Genomic DNA, 16,024 nt, shown 5'->3' with positions numbered 1-16,024 from the left:
ATTGTCAGGTTTTGAAGGAGTTGGCCACAGCTGAAACCACTGGAGGGTTCTAAACAGTGAGGCAACATGATCCACCTTATATCATAACAGGATCTCTCTGCTTCCCACGCTGAGAGCAAGCTGGAGAGAGCCAGGGCAGAAGCAGGGAGACTGGCATCCAGGCAGAGATGATGGCACAGGAGAGCTGGGTAGGGCTGGTGGAAGGGAGGAGAATCTATCTATCTTGAATCTGTCTTGAAGGTAGAGCCACCGGGGTTTGCTGATGGGTCGCGCATGGCCCTGGACCTCCCCAGACCCTCTGGGACCCTGCAAGGAGTGGTCCTTTCTCCCATAATGCAGCTCTAGCTCATGCAGCATCCACAGGTCTACTGACCTGCCCCAAAGACAGAGCCCCACATGGACGGCATTTTCCCAACATTTAATTAGGAAAAAACATTCCATGAACAAAGAAAAACTCATGCAACTAAGAGGAGAGAATGGGGGGTCTGGGCCGTGAGACAGGGTCAGATTCCTCAGAGGAGGCAGAAGACACGGAATAGTAAGGCACGGCCGCCTTGGCCCCTCAGGGCGGGCGCTGGACGGAGCGGGCGCTGAATGGGGCGGCTGAGTGAGTCGGAGCAGGTGCAGACAACACTGAGGACATTTGGCAGTAGGCTCAGGAGGAGCAGCATTCTGGGGCCCCTAGGCCTAAGTCAGGCCCTGGCACAAGCCTGGGTCCAGTCCTCCAGATGCTCAGCGAGAAGAGGGCCCCAAGGTGCTTGAGGGGGACCCTGTGGCCCAGTGTGGCACAGCCACAATTCTGAGGAAGCTTTGGAGACCTCACCCCAAGTGCCACTGGTACTGTGACCCCGCCTTGGAATGGGTGGGGTCAGCCATGGCAGGGGTGAGGTGCCAGAGGCCAGACCAAGGCTGATAATGCTACACAAAGGAGCCCAGACGGGTGGCAGGGCCCAGGACAGCTCAAGAACAGGCAGGTGAGTGAGGCTGGCGACATCCCGTGGGGGACACATATTTACAGATGGAGACGGAGGCGGAGTTTGATTCAATAAATAGGCAGAGGGATATAAATAGCAGGGAGGGCGGGTCTGTCCCAACACCTGGGCACAGGGCAGGAGGGTGGGGGTATTGCTGCTGCTGGGATGGGGGCTCATCCTGTCACCCCTCCCCCTGCAGGGCCCAAAGCAAGGCACTAATGAAGGGGGCCTGGGTGTGCTGGGGGCATCCTGGCCAGGGTGACCTGCTCCATGATACCCAATCCAGGGCTCAGCCCGGGGACCCACGCTCAAGCCAGCCACTGCCCTGGATGGGAGGACGGCTCAGGACTGAGAAGCCCCTCCTCACCAATTCCACCACCCTTAGCTGTCACTGGACACGAGGTTGATGATCTGTTCCAGTTTCTGCCGTAACTTATGCTTCCGACAAGAGGCATCTCCATCCAGAGCCGTGAGAATCTGGGGGAGAGGAATCCCCTGGAGCTGGGCTCTGTAGGGGGCGCAGCTCCTGCCGTGCAAAGTCCCCACTTCCCAGCTGGGCTCCTCCCTCCCACACGCCTCACCCCTCCGTCCTCCCCCGCAGCCCCTGTACAAACCCACCAGCTCTCCTCAGCCCCAAATGCCCCTTCGACAACAGCACTTTCTCCTCCTCTCCACGGCTAGGGTGCGACCTGGACTCTGGACTCGCCGTGCTGGATCCCCCTCCCATTACCTCCTAGCCCAAGCCTCCCTCACCAGGCCCCCGTGACCCTTGCCAGACCCAGTGAGTGTTCTGCAGGACACCATCCTTCACCAGCAGCAGCGCTGGAAGACAGAGCTGGCCACTGCCACTCCCTGACCTGTGAGGGGTCCTCACTGGCTCAGGTTGCCAGACCCCACCAGGCGCTCTCGGGCATCCTCCCTGCTGGCTGCCGCCGCCTCCCCTCCCCTCCCCTCCACTCTTTGTGTCCTGGGGCCCTGGGCTCAGTGCTTGGGCCACTTCTCCCTCCACACCCACTTGTGGCTTCCCTGTGAGCTCATCCAGGCTCAGGGCTTTAAATGCCATCCACAGGCTTGCAAATGTGTCTGGTCCAGACTCCATCCTAAAGTCCACACCTCTATGTCCTCCTGCCTCTGGCCATTTCTCATCACAAAGCCTGGCCCATCCCTTCCAGTGCTCAGGCCCTTTAACTTTTGCCCAGTGGCCACTTTGTACCCAGCCAGTGGCTTATCTCCTGGGTCCCTCAAATTCCAGCATCTACCTGTGATCCCAGAGAGCATCACCTGTGCCGGCCCCGGGCCCTGGTCAGGGGAGAGACCGTGAACAATCTAAGAAATAGGCTCTGTGTCCCTTCTGTCCCCAACCCTCACCAACCCTCCTGCCTTTGTCACTGACTACACCTTCAGGACCAAGTAACTGGGAGTCTGTGGGGATGACACACACCTCCTGGCGGTACTTGGTGACATAGAAATAGAGCTCGCTGAGTGCACTCAGGACATTGAAGTCGCTGGCATGGAGGCGGGACTGCTCCACCAGGTAAGCATCCATGTCCTGGTCGCTGATGGATGCCATCTTTGCAATGTCTCGATAATACCTGTTGGGACCCTGAGTATGTCACTCGGGCGATGTCACAAAAACTAGAACCCCTGCCCTCACTGCCCGGCCAGCCCCCGGGCTTTCTCCCTGTAGCTGGCCTGCCTCGGACAGGCAGCCCAGGGAGGGGCAGGTCCTGTCCTCTGCCACCCACAGCAGGGCAGAGCCCACCTCTCCACCCAGCTCTTGTAGTTGGGGATGTCCTTGGCATAGAGTAGTTTGTTGGAGGGCGAGTCCTTCCCCAGGCGGTGCTCGGATGTGGAGCAGGAGTCCATGAAGGTCTGGGCTACCACCGACAGGCAGGCATCCGTGATGCTGTTCTTGTGGATGTCGAACACGAACTGTGGGTTCTTGATCACATTCACCCAGAAGCGCAGCGGCAGGCTGTGGACAACAGAGGGTCACGCCCCTGAGGCTCCCTAGTTAGCCCGGGGGGCCCTTCCCATGTGCACATCTCTTTCCTGTCGGGCCGGCTCACATCTTGTCCAGAGGTGGTGAGAGCAACACATTTAGGGTGAACGGCCTTTCCTCAAAGTCTCAACCCCCTCCGCAGCTTCTCCTGTCACTGCTCTCACCACCAGCATCTCTACCTGGTGTGAGACCCCAGAGCACAAAGGCCCCACCACCACCATCCCACCCACCTGGGCAGCCCAGCTCCAAGACCGGACGCAATGGGCCCCTTGGCTTGATGGCACTGTCAGTGTCAGCCCCAGGCCAGGCCTCATTCCCTCCTGCCTGGATGCTACTCCAGGCCCTGGGTCTCAGCAGAGCCACCAGCATCTTTCGCCCACCCATCTCCAGACAGGTTGCTGGCAGCCCAGCACAGGGCGATACCAGTTGCTCTTCCAGGTGTGGCGCACGTCGGGGTCGCTGATCTGGCGCTGGTCGGCCTGCTCGTCCAGGAAGTCGAACATGTACTTGATGGCCAGGGGCAGGGCTGAGCCCCGGTGGGCTGTGCTGAACACTGTCTCAAAGAGGTCATCCACGAACTTCTGCAGTGTGCCCTGTGTGGGGCAGAGAGGTCACAGGCTATGCGGGAGCCAGGCTGGGATGTCCCCAGAGCAGAACAGATGGAGGCAGAAAGGTTTGGCAAAGAGCGGGGCTTCCCTACAGGGCCAGTGGCCTCTCAGATAGACCCGGCCTTGGTCTAAGGCTCAGAGTTCCCATAGCAAAGACGCTAAGAAAGGCCCACGGGACCCAAATGATCCATGGTCCCCTCCCCTGTAAGGCCGGGACAACCTCTGGGCTGAGGCCAAGGCAGAAGGCATCTAAGCATCTGTGCAGAGGCCCAGGTGGCGAGAGGCAGGCCCACACCTTGGTGGCCAGCAGCCGTGTCAGGTAGATCTCGGAGACCATCTTGCTGCCACGGTCCCCCTCACGATGGTCGGCATGGTCGTGGTTTTTCACCAGGTGCCACAATTTGGTGCCCGTCTCCTGGTCAGGCGTGATCATGGGTGCCCGTGAGCGGAGGCTATCAGGGCTGCTGGCTGTGCGGAGCAAGCTCTCTGGAGCAGAGAACGCATGTGACCCTTAGGCCAACACCTGGCCCCTGCCCCACTCTCCCGGGAGCCCAGCAGCCTGTGGGGACCCATCTGCCCTCACTGGCCGACCCTCCGTCTACACTCCACAGAATCACAGACCTCCCGATGGCACTTGGAAGGGGGGGGTTCCCTGGGACGGCTTAAGCAGCCTCGAAGGGCACACGGCCACCACAGTGAGGACACCTACCGTAGCGGCTGAGGGAGCGGGTGAAGGTGAAGGAGTTGGCCATGTTATAGGCAGATACTTGTTTGGGCACCAGTGCCACCAAGGAACCATCTGTCACCTGGAGGCCCCAGAGACAGAGGGGGGCAGTGCAGGAAGCTAAGAAGCCAAGGAGCCCCCACCCACCCACACCCAGGAGGGGAGCCCACGAGTCCAGGGAGAAGGGCAGGGGGAGCAAGGACCACCGCTCCTGTGTCCTGCTACAGCTCAAGGCAGGGTCCTGGCTCCCAGGTGGCCCTGGGGGTGAATGGGCCCCAACCCCTCACCTGGTAGTGGGCCAGTGAGTTGAGCCTCTTCCAGTCACACTCGATCTTGGTGGTGACATCCTCATCCTGGAGGATGATGCGAGTCATGCGGCCCTGGCGCCACTCTGTGGGCCACAGACAGCCCTTAAGATTATGCTGGAAGCCCCCAAGTCCCTGGCCCACTCCTCTTAGAGAACAGGGTTCAGGTGGGGAGCGGGAGAGCCCACGGAGGTCACACGGCACAGGAGGGTATGAGTAGGAGCCAGGAGAGGGCGGGGACCTCACCCAGGTCCATGTCCTCAGCTTTGGGGCGCTGGGAGTACGGAATGCCCTTGTACACAGTGTCCAGCAGCTTATCTTTGGCCTGGGTGATGCTGTCACAGTTGAGAACCTTCACTGGGACTTGGGCACTGCCCTCGTTCTCCGCACACACGCAGTGCAGGGTCTGAGGGGAAAGCGGACCCCAGCGTCAGTCTAGGGTGAGGCCTCTCTCTGCGCCCGCACCTCTGGCCCGCCTGGCCCTGGGCTCACCAGTGTCTTGTAGTCAATCTGCTGCCGGATCAACTTGTCCTCGCTCAGGGAGTATCGCGCCTCGCCCGTGATGGCATCGATTGGGCCCTTCTCCATCTGCTGCTTGATGGCGCAGTAAAGCAGGAAGAGAGGCTCCCCAGCACACTCCTGCAGCCAGTGACAGGTACACAGCTGGCTGCCTGCCTTACCATCGGCTGGTCCTCAGCCACCACCTCCCTGCCGCCCACCCACCTGGCGCACCTTCAGAAACTTATGCAGCAGGAACGTGAACCAGTTGGTAAGCATCTTCTCAGCCACTGACTCTGTCCTAGGGCAAGAGAGGGGTGCTTGGGCCTGACAGAGGTGGGGCTTGGGCAGGGGGAGGGCCAGGCAGGACAAAGGCGTGGCCTGGATAGAGCGAGGCAGGTACCTGCGTAGCAGCAGCTTGGGATGGTTTTTACTCTCCAGGTTTTTCTCGATGAGGTCAGCCAGCAGTTGCTTGAGCAGCCCCGTGGCATAGTCGAGCCGGCTCTGCAGGGCCACCATGGTGAGCGAGGCCACGGTGCCCCGGTCGCGCATGGAGAAGCTGCTCTGGGCTTCCAGCGTGTGGATGAAGGTAAGCACGAAGGCGCGGCTGTGCAGCAGCTGCCCGAAGAGGCGCAGGGCCTTCTCCATATTGGGTGGCGTCTGTGGGGAGCAGGAAGTCTCAGAGGGTGGGGTCAGCCCTGAAGGGAACTGGTAGGGGCAGGCGAGGCAGAGGCTCACGTCCAGCTCCTTGAGCACTGGGTGGGCCTCGATGCCCGGGAAGAGCACGCGCACGGCATAGGTCCGGTAGTCCAGGAAGGGGATCTGCACCTCGTCCATGTGGTTAGTCAGCTCGTTGATGTCTGTCTGCAGCTCTGCAAAAGCTGGGGGTGGAGAGAGGAACTGAGTGGGCAGGAGGGAGGCCCCCAGCTTCCACACCACACCCCACCCCACCTCAGGCACCTTCCTTGCACTCCAGAGCCACACGGGATTCCAGGTTGTCCATCTGCAGCTGCAGGCGCTTGAGGGTGCGGTCCGCGTCCTGAGTCTTGCGCTTGTAGGCCACCAGCACAGCTGTGATGGCCAGCAGCAGGAGCCCGCCCCCCCCTGCCAGCCCCATCATGGCCGGTAGGGTCAGTGCCCGCTCTGCCGAGATGTGCAAGGTGCCCAGCCAGAACTCCAGGCCACCCACCAGCACCTGTGGGGACAGGCCTGAGGTGAGCTGACCACCATGTCCACCCTGGGCTGCCCAGGGGGTCTCCCCATCCCCACCTACCATGACAGGCTGCCGGCCAGTCTGGCTGGGTGAGTCGCACAGGAGTTGTGTGTCCGAGACAGTGAGCGCACATGGCTGGCCTCCTATCAGCACAGTGTAGTTGAGGCGGGAGCTGCCGGCTGCTGCGGGAATCAGGTTCTTGCCCTGGGGGTGGAGGACAGCGTCAGCCCAGGGCTCTCCACTTTCCCGCCCCTCCCCACTCCCACACCGCCCGCACCTTCAGCACCACGTGGGAGCCCGGTTTGACATCCAGCACACCAGAGGGCCCCAGCGGCTCAAAGCTGGGGTCAGGGTAGTAGGTAAAGGAGGAGCGGTTGAGGGAGCGGGCGGTTTGCACGTGGTCCAGCAGGAAACCAAACTCATCAGGGTGCTCGCCTTGCGCCTGAGGCTGGGGCTGCCCAAGAAAGATGCCGGGGGCCTTACACAGCATGGCAGTGTCGTTGATCACCTGACATGTCTGTGGGGACAAAGGTGGACAGCCAGGCATGTGAAGCCATGGGCTGCAGGGTCGGGGTGGGGCGGGGCAGCTGGTACTCACGTTGGTGGTCTCGATGCCGCGGTACTTGGCACGGACCCGGGGCTCCTGGACCGTCAGCAGGTGTGTCCCGCTCACAGTGATGGCGGTGCTTCCGCTAGGGACAGGGCAGGGGCCTCAGGCTCCCTCCTCCAGTGCACCCACCCAGCCCTGGAGAGTGCTTGAGGCTGCCATGGCAGCCCAGGCCTTCCCTGACCCTGGATCACCTAGTGAGTGTTGGGTACTGTGCGGCCAGGACAGCTCTACCCCCTCTACCAATGAGGGCCCAGGCTCCAGGAGGGGCCCCACTGGAGCTCAGAGACCACTGAGTCCCTGAGCCCTCTGGACACTGCCGGGCTCCCCAGTCCCCCAGGGTCTTACTTGATGATGCTCCAGGTGGGCTCAAGGCGGGTGACGGTCGGGTCCTGAGTGTAGGTATAGAGGACTCCGGGGCTGGAGATGTTAGCCCGGTCAATGGCAAGTGTGATGGGGGCCTGGCTGGGGCCCAGGGTGGAGACGGGTGAGATGCACACGATCGCCTTGGCATCTCTCCTACATTGGCAAGTGGGGTGCTTGGAATGGGTGGCCCAGGGCCTTCCACCACCCGTCCCCACGGCGCCCGACACAATGCCCAACCCAAAGCTGGCAGGGCCCCAGCCCACCTTACGAACTGGCACTCGCTGTCCCTCACAGTCACTGTGACCCTGCTGCCAGCATCCAGAGAGCTGCCTGAGATGGTGAGCCGTGTGCCCCCTGACGCCGGGCCACGGCTGGGCCTCACTTGGTCAAATGTTGGGGTCTGTGGGAGAAGCTGCCCTGAAGGGAGGAGCCAGGCTGGGCTGCTCCACACGCCCCTTGCGGGAGAGAGAAGGGACAGGAAGGGGGAGGGCCAGCAGCCACGCACCACAAAGCTGTAGAGCTGCTCCGACTGCGTGCGGAAGTCAGCTGAACAGTCACCCACGCACAGCTCCACGGGCCCCGGCGGTGGGCTGGGCACCAGCGACTCCTCCATCTCACACACGATCCTAGGGCTCAGAGAGCGTCAGGGCCGGCCAGGCCACATACAGCCCGGGCACCCACACAGCCGCACTCACCTCTCAGCACTGATGTACTCGGCCGGGATAGAGTTGCAACGCACACCAGCCACCCGCAGGCCCACCTCTCGGGACAAGAGGCCCAGGTTCTCACCCATGATGGTGACCCGGGTGCCTCCCTCCTTAGGCCCCACAAGAGGGTGGATCTGTGGAGCACGATGGGCAGTGAGAGGGTTGGCTCAGGCTTCCAGGGGCCCTGTTGGCAGTGGGCAGGGGTGGTGAGGGACGCTGACCTGCGTGATGTGGGGGTGGCTGCACCGGGTGCCCTTCTGGCTCAGATGCATCCAGTTGGTCTTTGGGGCTGGGCAGTGGGTCCGCAGCTGGCACCTGTGCTCTGAGATGCACCAGCCACAGTTGAAGCGGGGATCAGCCTTGAGGCAGAGGCCACAGCTAGGCCGCTGCGCCCAGCACTTGTACAGGAGGGCTGCAGGCACAGAAGGCACTGCTAACGGAGCAGGCAGCTGCAGAAAAGTGGCAAGTGGGGAGCACTAGGGCCCCCAGACCCGACCCCAGCAGTGCCGATTGCCTTAGGAGGCAAGCTCCCTGGCCTGTGATGCCCTTCACCTCGGAAGCTGGGAGGCTTGTCTATGGGGAAGTCTCCATCCCAGACCACGGAAAAGTCCAGCTCGGTGTCACCATGCTCATCACCTTCATAGGAGTACTAGAGGAAAAGAACCCATGGGACCCCAGATAAGATGTGCAGAACCCCCCCACCAAGATTTTTACCAGCTATCCCCCTCCTCCAGGTACAGGAATCCCTAGCAGGAGACTCAGAGAGTTCCCTGCCAGGGAGCTGGGCATAGACAAGAACGATCCGCACCATGCCACAGCCCAGACCCCGAAGGGAGGCAGCGGGCAGGATCTCACCGAGGCATTCTGGCACTGCACACTGCTGCTGTTGAAGCGCACGGCAGGCACCCGCTGCTGCCGCCCCTGCACCCGCACCACGCACTCATAGTTCTTCTGGCCCGACTGCGGCTGAGGTAGGTTCTTAGCCCGCAAGGTAAGAGGCTGCATGACCCCAACGGGGATCAGGAGGTCCCCACTGGGCAGGATCTCAGGGCAGCCCTGGGGAGAAAGCACCTGTCAGCTGCACACAAGGCCACCCTTCTCCAGGCCTAGCCCAGAAAAGGCTAAAAGAAACTGAGAACACAGAAGCCAGTGACCCGCCCGCACCACAGAACCCAGCCCCTCACACGCGGCGCCCGCCTCACCTCAGGGCTGCGGACCCTGCCCTCCTGGAAGGAGCACTCATGGGGGCGGCTGGTACAAGCGTGGCGGTACTTACACCAGTGGCAGGGGTAGGGGCTGCCGACACAGGACATGCACCTGGGGGGGAAGTGGTTTCAGAAATAACAGAGGAAGCTGCACTGCCCCTCACTGCTCCCCAACAGGACACATCGGGAACCGAAGGAAGAAGGCAGCCATATCAGGGGACAGAGAGATATGGGGATGTCAGGGGCTATCAGCACCTGACAGTTAGCCCCTGATGCCCCAGAAACAGTTGCCCTGCAGGTGTCGCCTGTCCCAGAGATTCCCTCTATCCCCAGGGGTAGGAGTGGGTGCTGGGCCAGGTACTCACGACTGGAGGACGCTGCAATTGTAGAAGACAAAGTCAGCACCGGCGAACCTCACGCCTGTCTCCTTGGAGAGAAGCTGCAGCCGCACGGTGCGGGTGGCCCCTGCAGCAGTCCCCGGGTGGCCATGAACTCTCTGGGGGCAGGGAGAGGCCTCACCCTGCCCCACCCTGGGCAGCCCCAACCCACTGACCATGCCCTCTGGTAAGAGCTCGGAGCTCCTGGAGGGAGGGTGAGGGGCAGAGCAGTTCACCAGAGGGCAGCAGGATCGCCTCACTCTCCGCCACCTCCTCGAAGGTGCAGCTCACGCCTGCACTGAGGTCCGGCACATTATGCAGGGTGACGGTCAGCTGGGGGAAGCAGAGGGCTCAGGGCAGGGTGCACTCCCAGCACATATGGGCACACCCAGCCCGGCACCCCCAAGCTGCTCACCTGCACCCCAGGCGACATCACTGACACATTGTTGGGCCGGACCCGCACCTGGACACACTTGTTCAGTTCCTCAGCAAAGCCGTGCGGGGCAGAGGCGCCCGGACAGGCCCCTTCGCGGCAGCACCTGCACGGGGTCGGGCCAGAGGCGGTCCCGCCACTGCCCCGAGAGGGCCCAGGCCTGTCCAGCTCACAGTGCCAGGCAACAGCGAGCCTTGGCCTCGTCCCCGGGGGGCCTGAGGGACGTCACTCGGGGTGGAGGTTCCGCTCATTAGCTGGAGAAAGTGGAGGAGGGCGGGGGAGGCCGCAAGGGCACAGCTGGGTGTGGCTGGCTCCCCCTGGCTAGTGGGGCCCTCCAACTCCCCAAGCAGGGGCCCCCACCCTCACCTGTGCTGCAGCACACACCAACCACAGTGTGGGTCCCCGGAGCCCAGGCAGGCCGTGCAGCTCGGGTACTGCTCACAGGTCTCCACTGGAAGCTGGCTCACCTGGAGACAGCCACATCAGCACCCAGCCCGCCCCCACCCCACCACCCACCGCCACCCATCACAGGCCCACCTGCTTCTCACTCAGGAGATAGATGTGCTGGTGGTCCGGGCTGAAGAGCAGGTCTCGGAGGATGGGGCTGCCATCCACCACGGGGACTGTCTCATACAGGTGGGCATCCTGGGAGCCATCGACCCGCACCTGAGCCACAAGACCAGCCTGATGCCACCACAGCCTCCTGCACCTGGGACATTGTCTTCTCCGGCCAGAGACTTTGGAGGTTGTGGCTGAGGTGAAGTCAGGGCCTGGTGGGGTTCAACACTCACACCCACAGCCCTGAGGCCAGAAAAAGGAGGGTGCAGATGCCAGAAAATGCCCTCAGCAGACAGAAGAACAGAGTGATTCATGTTGCCCAGGGTCAGGGGATTCAGGGGAGGGGAAGAGCTAGAGGATGGCATTGATTACGGGAAGGAGGTAGTGGCGATGGTTGCACAACTCTGCAGATCCACAGAAACCCACTCAACTGTGCACTTTAATCGGGTGAATTGGATGGTGCGTGTTCAACAAAAGCTGCTACAAAGAACAAGAGGGTCCCAGGAACAGAGCAAGTGGGACGGGAGAGCTCGGCATCCTTCTCCACAAACCCTTCCCTGTGCCCCCAGACCAACTCTTGCCCTCCTGGGGGATGGCACTGCATCTATGAGGCAAGCAGGATGACAGCACTGCAGTCCCCCAACTCCTACCTATTCAGAATGTACCTGAGTGCTCAGGAGTTCACCTCCCCCTTCATGCCAAGCTACCCCCAGATCCCCAGTGGAAGCAGCCACAGCCGCAGGGCCCATGAGGGAAAGAACAGTGGGGCGGGTGCATGGATCTGGAAAGCCCTCTCTGGGAAAGTGACATTTTGGGTGGGAGAAGGATGGGAAGTAGTGAGCCAAGGAGAGGGCAGGGACGAGTGGGTCCATCCGAGGGATGGGGAGGTTCAAGGGGCAGGGCATTTGCTCTCTTGTTCATTTAACAAAGAACCCAGCAATGACGGCTCAGCCCCAGCCCTGCTCTCGTGGCAGGGAGACCCCACAATAGGTCTGTTCTCTGTCCCCCGAGCCACAGGAAGCTGGCAATTCAGTCCACAGTGGGAACTGGCAACGGTGAGGGTGGGTGGCCGAGGGACCACCCGAGGAGCAGGGCCAGGCTCCTGGGACCCAGCCAGGGAAATCTCCCTCCCTGCACCAGCCATGTCCTCTCTTGTCCTATCCTCAGGGGTCTCCTGTGTGTTCCCACCACCAGCCTTGTCCCATATCTGAGACTGTCCCCACCCCCACACGCCCAGGGCTCTGGGGGCCACCTTCTTCAGGCTGCCGCTGCGCGTGCCAATGAAGACCACAGAATGCCGGCGGTAGGTGTAGGCAGCCACACTGGCCATGCCGTCGGTGCTGTCGGCCAGCAGGGGCAGCCCCTCGATCACGTGCAGGCCTCCCAGAGGCTGGTTCAACACCAGCCCGCAGAAGTTGCCGTTGATCTGCATGGGCTGGTGAAACAGAGGAGGGATCCGTGAGAGTCAGAGCTCCCCGGTGCAAGCACACAGCAGCCAGACGGAGGCTGGCAGTTCCTGTCTCCCAGAAGAGAGCGGGATCTAGAACCCAGTCCCCTCCAGGCAGGCCTGACTGCTCGCCCTAGGGTGCTCCAGAAAATTGGCAGCTATGGAGGGAGACAGAGGAGGGACAGCAGGGAGGGAGGAGCGAAGCCTGGGCCCACAGGACTCTCACTGGCTCAAGACAAGGGGCATCCAGGAGACGGAGCAAGGAGGAATGAGCTAGGAATGGAAGCAGAAGTGGGGCACTGGGCAGGCCAGAGAGAGGGAAGGAGAGGGCAGGGACCCCTGGAAGGGAGAAACAGGTGGGAGGGCAAGGGTGCCACTTCCAGGGCCATGGCAAAGCCTGGGACAGGATGACTGGCCGTGAGCCCAGGCCAGGCACGGCAGACCTGGGACAGGGCAGAGAACCAGTGTGGGGTGACGAGGGGCTCACAGTGTTGATGCAGGGCAGCTCCTTGTTCAGCAGCCAGGGCAGGGCCAGGGTGCCCTCCCCGCGATAGCAGGACTGGATACGGCGCCGGATGTGGGCATTGATGTTGCTGAGAGTGAAGAGGCAGAGGATGGTCTGCCGGGGTGGGCTGGCTCGGTTCTTCTGGCCCTGAGAGAAGATGGTGAAGAGGATGTCCTCGTCAGCCGGCACGCCCAGGGCCTGGGCCAGCAGCAGGCCAGGCTTGGCCAGGTGGGCGCTCTGCACTAAGCGGTACTCCACACCACGCCAGGAGCAGCCGATGGGGAATTCCACATATGAGTAGAACTCTGAGTCCCCAGCGCACATGCGCACGATCTTGGACGTGAAGAATTTCTCGCCCGCTGTGTCCAGCAGCGTCTGCTGGGTGTCCAGCTGCAGCGTCAGGAAGTACACGAAGGAGGCGCTGACGAAGCCGTAGATGTAGTAGATGTCAAAGGCAGGGTACAAGGACAGCGTGTCCGAGGGAATCTTGATCTGGGAGGAGACAAACTCATCCTGGTACACCTGGGGAGCAGGGGGAGAAGACAGCATTGGGTGAGGCCCTATGCCAACATCGCGGGCCACCACCAGCTTCCCTCTGCATTCCCCTCCTGCCCAGACGATCACAGAGGCCCAGGCCAGAAAAGCTGCATAGGGCAGGGTGATCAGCCTCCCTGCACACAGGGGACCCCCACAGCCTGGGCTCAGGCTGTCGTCCCACCCTCTGCAACCCGTCTGCATCCCAGACACTGAGGAGCCGAAAAGTCCCCTCTCAGAACAGGACTCTTCTGGGAGGCAGAGCCAGGACTTGATAGAGGAAGGAGGGAAGGAAGGCTCACGCACGAGACTGAACATGTCCACGCTGTCTTCATCACTGATGAGCTTGCGGGAGCTCAAGGTGGGGAAGTACTCCGACTTGCCATCGACAGCAGTGCCCACGAACAGCTTGCTGGGCCCCTGGCCCTGCTCCACAATGACACCAGCCATGGAGTCGGGCTCCTGGGCCCCCGACAGGTAGTGCTCCTTGCGGTGGTGCGGCTCACCCAGCTTGAAGAGGTCGTCCACGCGCAGGAACTGGCAGATGCCCTGCCAGATGCTGCCGCAGGCCACCAGGCGGCGGGCCGCATAGTCTATGAGCAGCAGCTTGTTGATGTTGTCCACGGGGGCCAGGCGGTGGGCACACACGCGCATGCTGGGGGGTGGGTAGCAGCGAGCGTTGTCCTCGATGGGCCCCGTGACATGGGCCCGCAGCTCAGTCAGGTTGGGGGCCAGCTTAAAGACTCGGTTCACTGCGCCCACGAACACCTCCCCAGTCACCCGGTGCACAGCCAAGTGGGTAAGCTTGGTATCTGTCACCACAAAGGCACGGAAGGGCCTGCTGCCCAGGGCCCCCCCCACGGCAAGGAACAGCAGCAGGAGGAGGCAGACAGAGGGCATGGCCGGCAGGCGCGCCGGGGGACAGGCCTGGGGAGAGACAGTGTGTGGGAGTCAGAGGCCTTGAGCCACAGAGGGCCGGGCCATTCACCCACCACCCCACCAAAGCCCCAGATGGCCACCGCGACAGGGAGAGAGGAGGGGCCTCCACCAGGGCGCATGAGTGAGCAGCCAGCGAGGGCAGGCTTGGGGGCCATCAATCGTCCCTCAGACCCCGTGCTGAAAAGGAGCCAGGAGGCCTCGCCTCAGCTGGGCCACACCCAAGGGGGCAGCAGAGCAGATGCTGGGAAAGGCCAGGCAGGAGGCCCTCCGGAACTGAGACCCCAGATGCCACATCTCAGAGCCCAGGGCAACCAACAGCAAAGAACAGCAAGCCCCAGGCCTCTGGGCTGTCCCCAACGCCTGAGCTGAGGGGAGAGGGAGGCAGGGACAGAACAATTGCAAGCTGGGGAAGAGGGGCAGGGGCAGGAACACCACCCGGAGTGGCACTGCCACCAGGAGCCCTGGGATAGAGGTCTAGGGAAGGGAGGCCTGATGGAGGATCCAGAACCACCATGACCCCTGAAGGGGCCCCAGCTGCCTCCCTGACAAGGGCCTCAGCTGGCTGTCCAGGAGCCCGCTGTCTGGCCTCCCGGATGCAACACAAAGCCGAGTCCCGCCTGCCCCCTCAGCCACGCACCCAGACACACATTATAAGTCAAGCTCTGCTCAGGCACAGCCTGCGCGGCTCCCCCTCCAGACCCAGAGGTTCACTGGGGAAGGGAATGTACAGGAGGCCCCACCTGCTGTTTGGAGTCCCAGGAGCCTTACAAAAGGAGGAGCAATGTCCCCAAATACAGTCAAGGCCTTGGGGAGACAGGGCAGGAGCCACAGGGACAGTGCTGGGACTGGCACTTAGCCCCCAGGCCACACCCAGCCAGCCCCAGGCTGCTAAGACAGCAGAGCAGTGTCTTGGCAGCCAACAGGGCAGGGCTCAGCGCTACCCTCTCAGTGCCAGAGCCCCCGGGGGCAGATAGGAGGTACCCAGCTTGGGGGGGGGGGGGGGGGTGCAGGGAACCAAACCAAGGAGGCACAGGAGAGAAAAAGGAAAAAAAAATGCATTTGCCAGAACAAGGAGCAGGCCCAGCTTGAAACTGCAAAGTTTCAGCTCGGATTGATCACCTCTCCAGGGCTCTTTTGTCAGCTGGACCCTCATGCAACAGCCGGAGAAGAAAGGAAGACCAAAGAAAAGAGAGGCCACATCCTGTCCTCACCTCCTCTACACCCCGGGAACACAAGCCTAGGAACAGGCTGGGGACAGGTAGGGAGGGAGACCTGGGGAGGCAGAATTTCAGGCCCAGCCCCCACCTGTAAGTGGCAACCTCGGGCATCACAGGTACAGCTGGGCCAGCAGAGAGCCTGAGGACGGGGCAGCCCCACGCAGAGACGCGGGTCCAGCGGACGCCCCCCAACACCCCCCACTGTGCTGCTGGTCCAGTTTGCCCGGGCCCCATCAGGGCACCCCTCGGCGGACTCGCGGAGCCCTTAGCGGGAGGGAAGTACAGCGTTGATCCTCCGAGGGGCCGCTCCCCTGCGACAAAGGGTCCTCTTTGGGCAAGGGGCTGGTCTTGGGTTGGCGTCCCCACCACGCAGGGCACAAGGGGCCGGGCAGGCCGGCGCCGACGGGCAGGGGTAGGGCCTGACCCCCACAGGCCGAGTCGGACCCCCGGGCTGCCGGAGCCCCGGGCCCGGAGCTGGCTGGCCCCGCACGGACGGCGAAGATGACGGCCACCTACCTGTCCCTCTGCTGGCTCCAGGTGACCGCCCTCTGGCCACGTGGACGCGCCCCCGAGCCCCACCGCCGCCGCCACCGCCACCGCCCACACACTGGGCCGGCCCGGGGGCCGCCGCAGCCTTTTAAACCCGGACCGTACCACCGCGCGGGGCGGGGGCGCCCGGGGACGCCCGGCCGAGGGGGACGCAACGGCAGGGGGCGCGGGCGGGGCCGCTGCTCCCCGCGGCCAGGGACCTCGTGCGCAGCCCCGACCCCCGCGACCTGCAGGGGGACCCGCCCGGCCAGCCGAC

At 62.7% G+C, this 16,024-nt stretch overlaps 1 protein-coding gene across 4 annotated transcripts; it reads right to left on the bottom strand.

The window, feature by feature from the left end:
* Positions 1-402: 402 nt before the first annotated feature.
* Positions 403-15,799, bottom strand: PLXNA3 (plexin A3). Of its 4 annotated transcripts, none has more exons than XM_050775419.1 (33): positions 15,736-15,799; positions 13,370-13,990; positions 12,512-13,051; positions 11,830-12,012; positions 10,557-10,685; positions 10,386-10,486; positions 10,002-10,125; positions 9,763-9,919; positions 9,575-9,674; positions 9,207-9,321; positions 8,860-9,060; positions 8,557-8,653; positions 8,226-8,416; positions 7,993-8,138; positions 7,803-7,923; positions 7,561-7,697; positions 7,280-7,450; positions 6,923-7,016; positions 6,602-6,841; positions 6,385-6,528; positions 6,072-6,306; positions 5,850-5,992; positions 5,515-5,771; positions 5,346-5,412; positions 5,106-5,252; positions 4,860-5,019; positions 4,596-4,699; positions 4,294-4,390; positions 3,880-4,070; positions 3,400-3,569; positions 2,737-2,949; positions 2,416-2,566; positions 403-1,451 (listed from the first exon to the last, which is right to left on the bottom strand). In XM_050775419.1, the coding sequence occupies exons 2-33, from the start codon at positions 13,961-13,963 to the stop codon at positions 1,356-1,358; spliced, it is 5,616 nt and encodes a 1,871-aa protein (XP_050631376.1). In that variant the 5' UTR covers positions 13,964-13,990; positions 15,736-15,799; the 3' UTR covers positions 403-1,355. The 4 variants fall into 4 exon arrangements, with proteins under 4 accessions (XP_050631376.1, XP_050631377.1, XP_050631378.1 ...); XM_050775420.1 differs by having other exon boundaries at positions 6,602-6,778; XM_050775421.1 differs by having other exon boundaries at positions 8,226-8,326.
* Positions 15,800-16,024: the final 225 nt, after the last annotated feature.

This window comes from Macaca thibetana, chromosome X, assembly GCF_024542745.1.
Source record: "Macaca thibetana thibetana isolate TM-01 chromosome X, ASM2454274v1, whole genome shotgun sequence".
Lineage (NCBI taxonomy): Eukaryota > Metazoa > Chordata > Mammalia > Primates > Cercopithecidae > Macaca > Macaca thibetana.
This window is presented reverse-complemented; position numbering and strand designations above follow the sequence as displayed.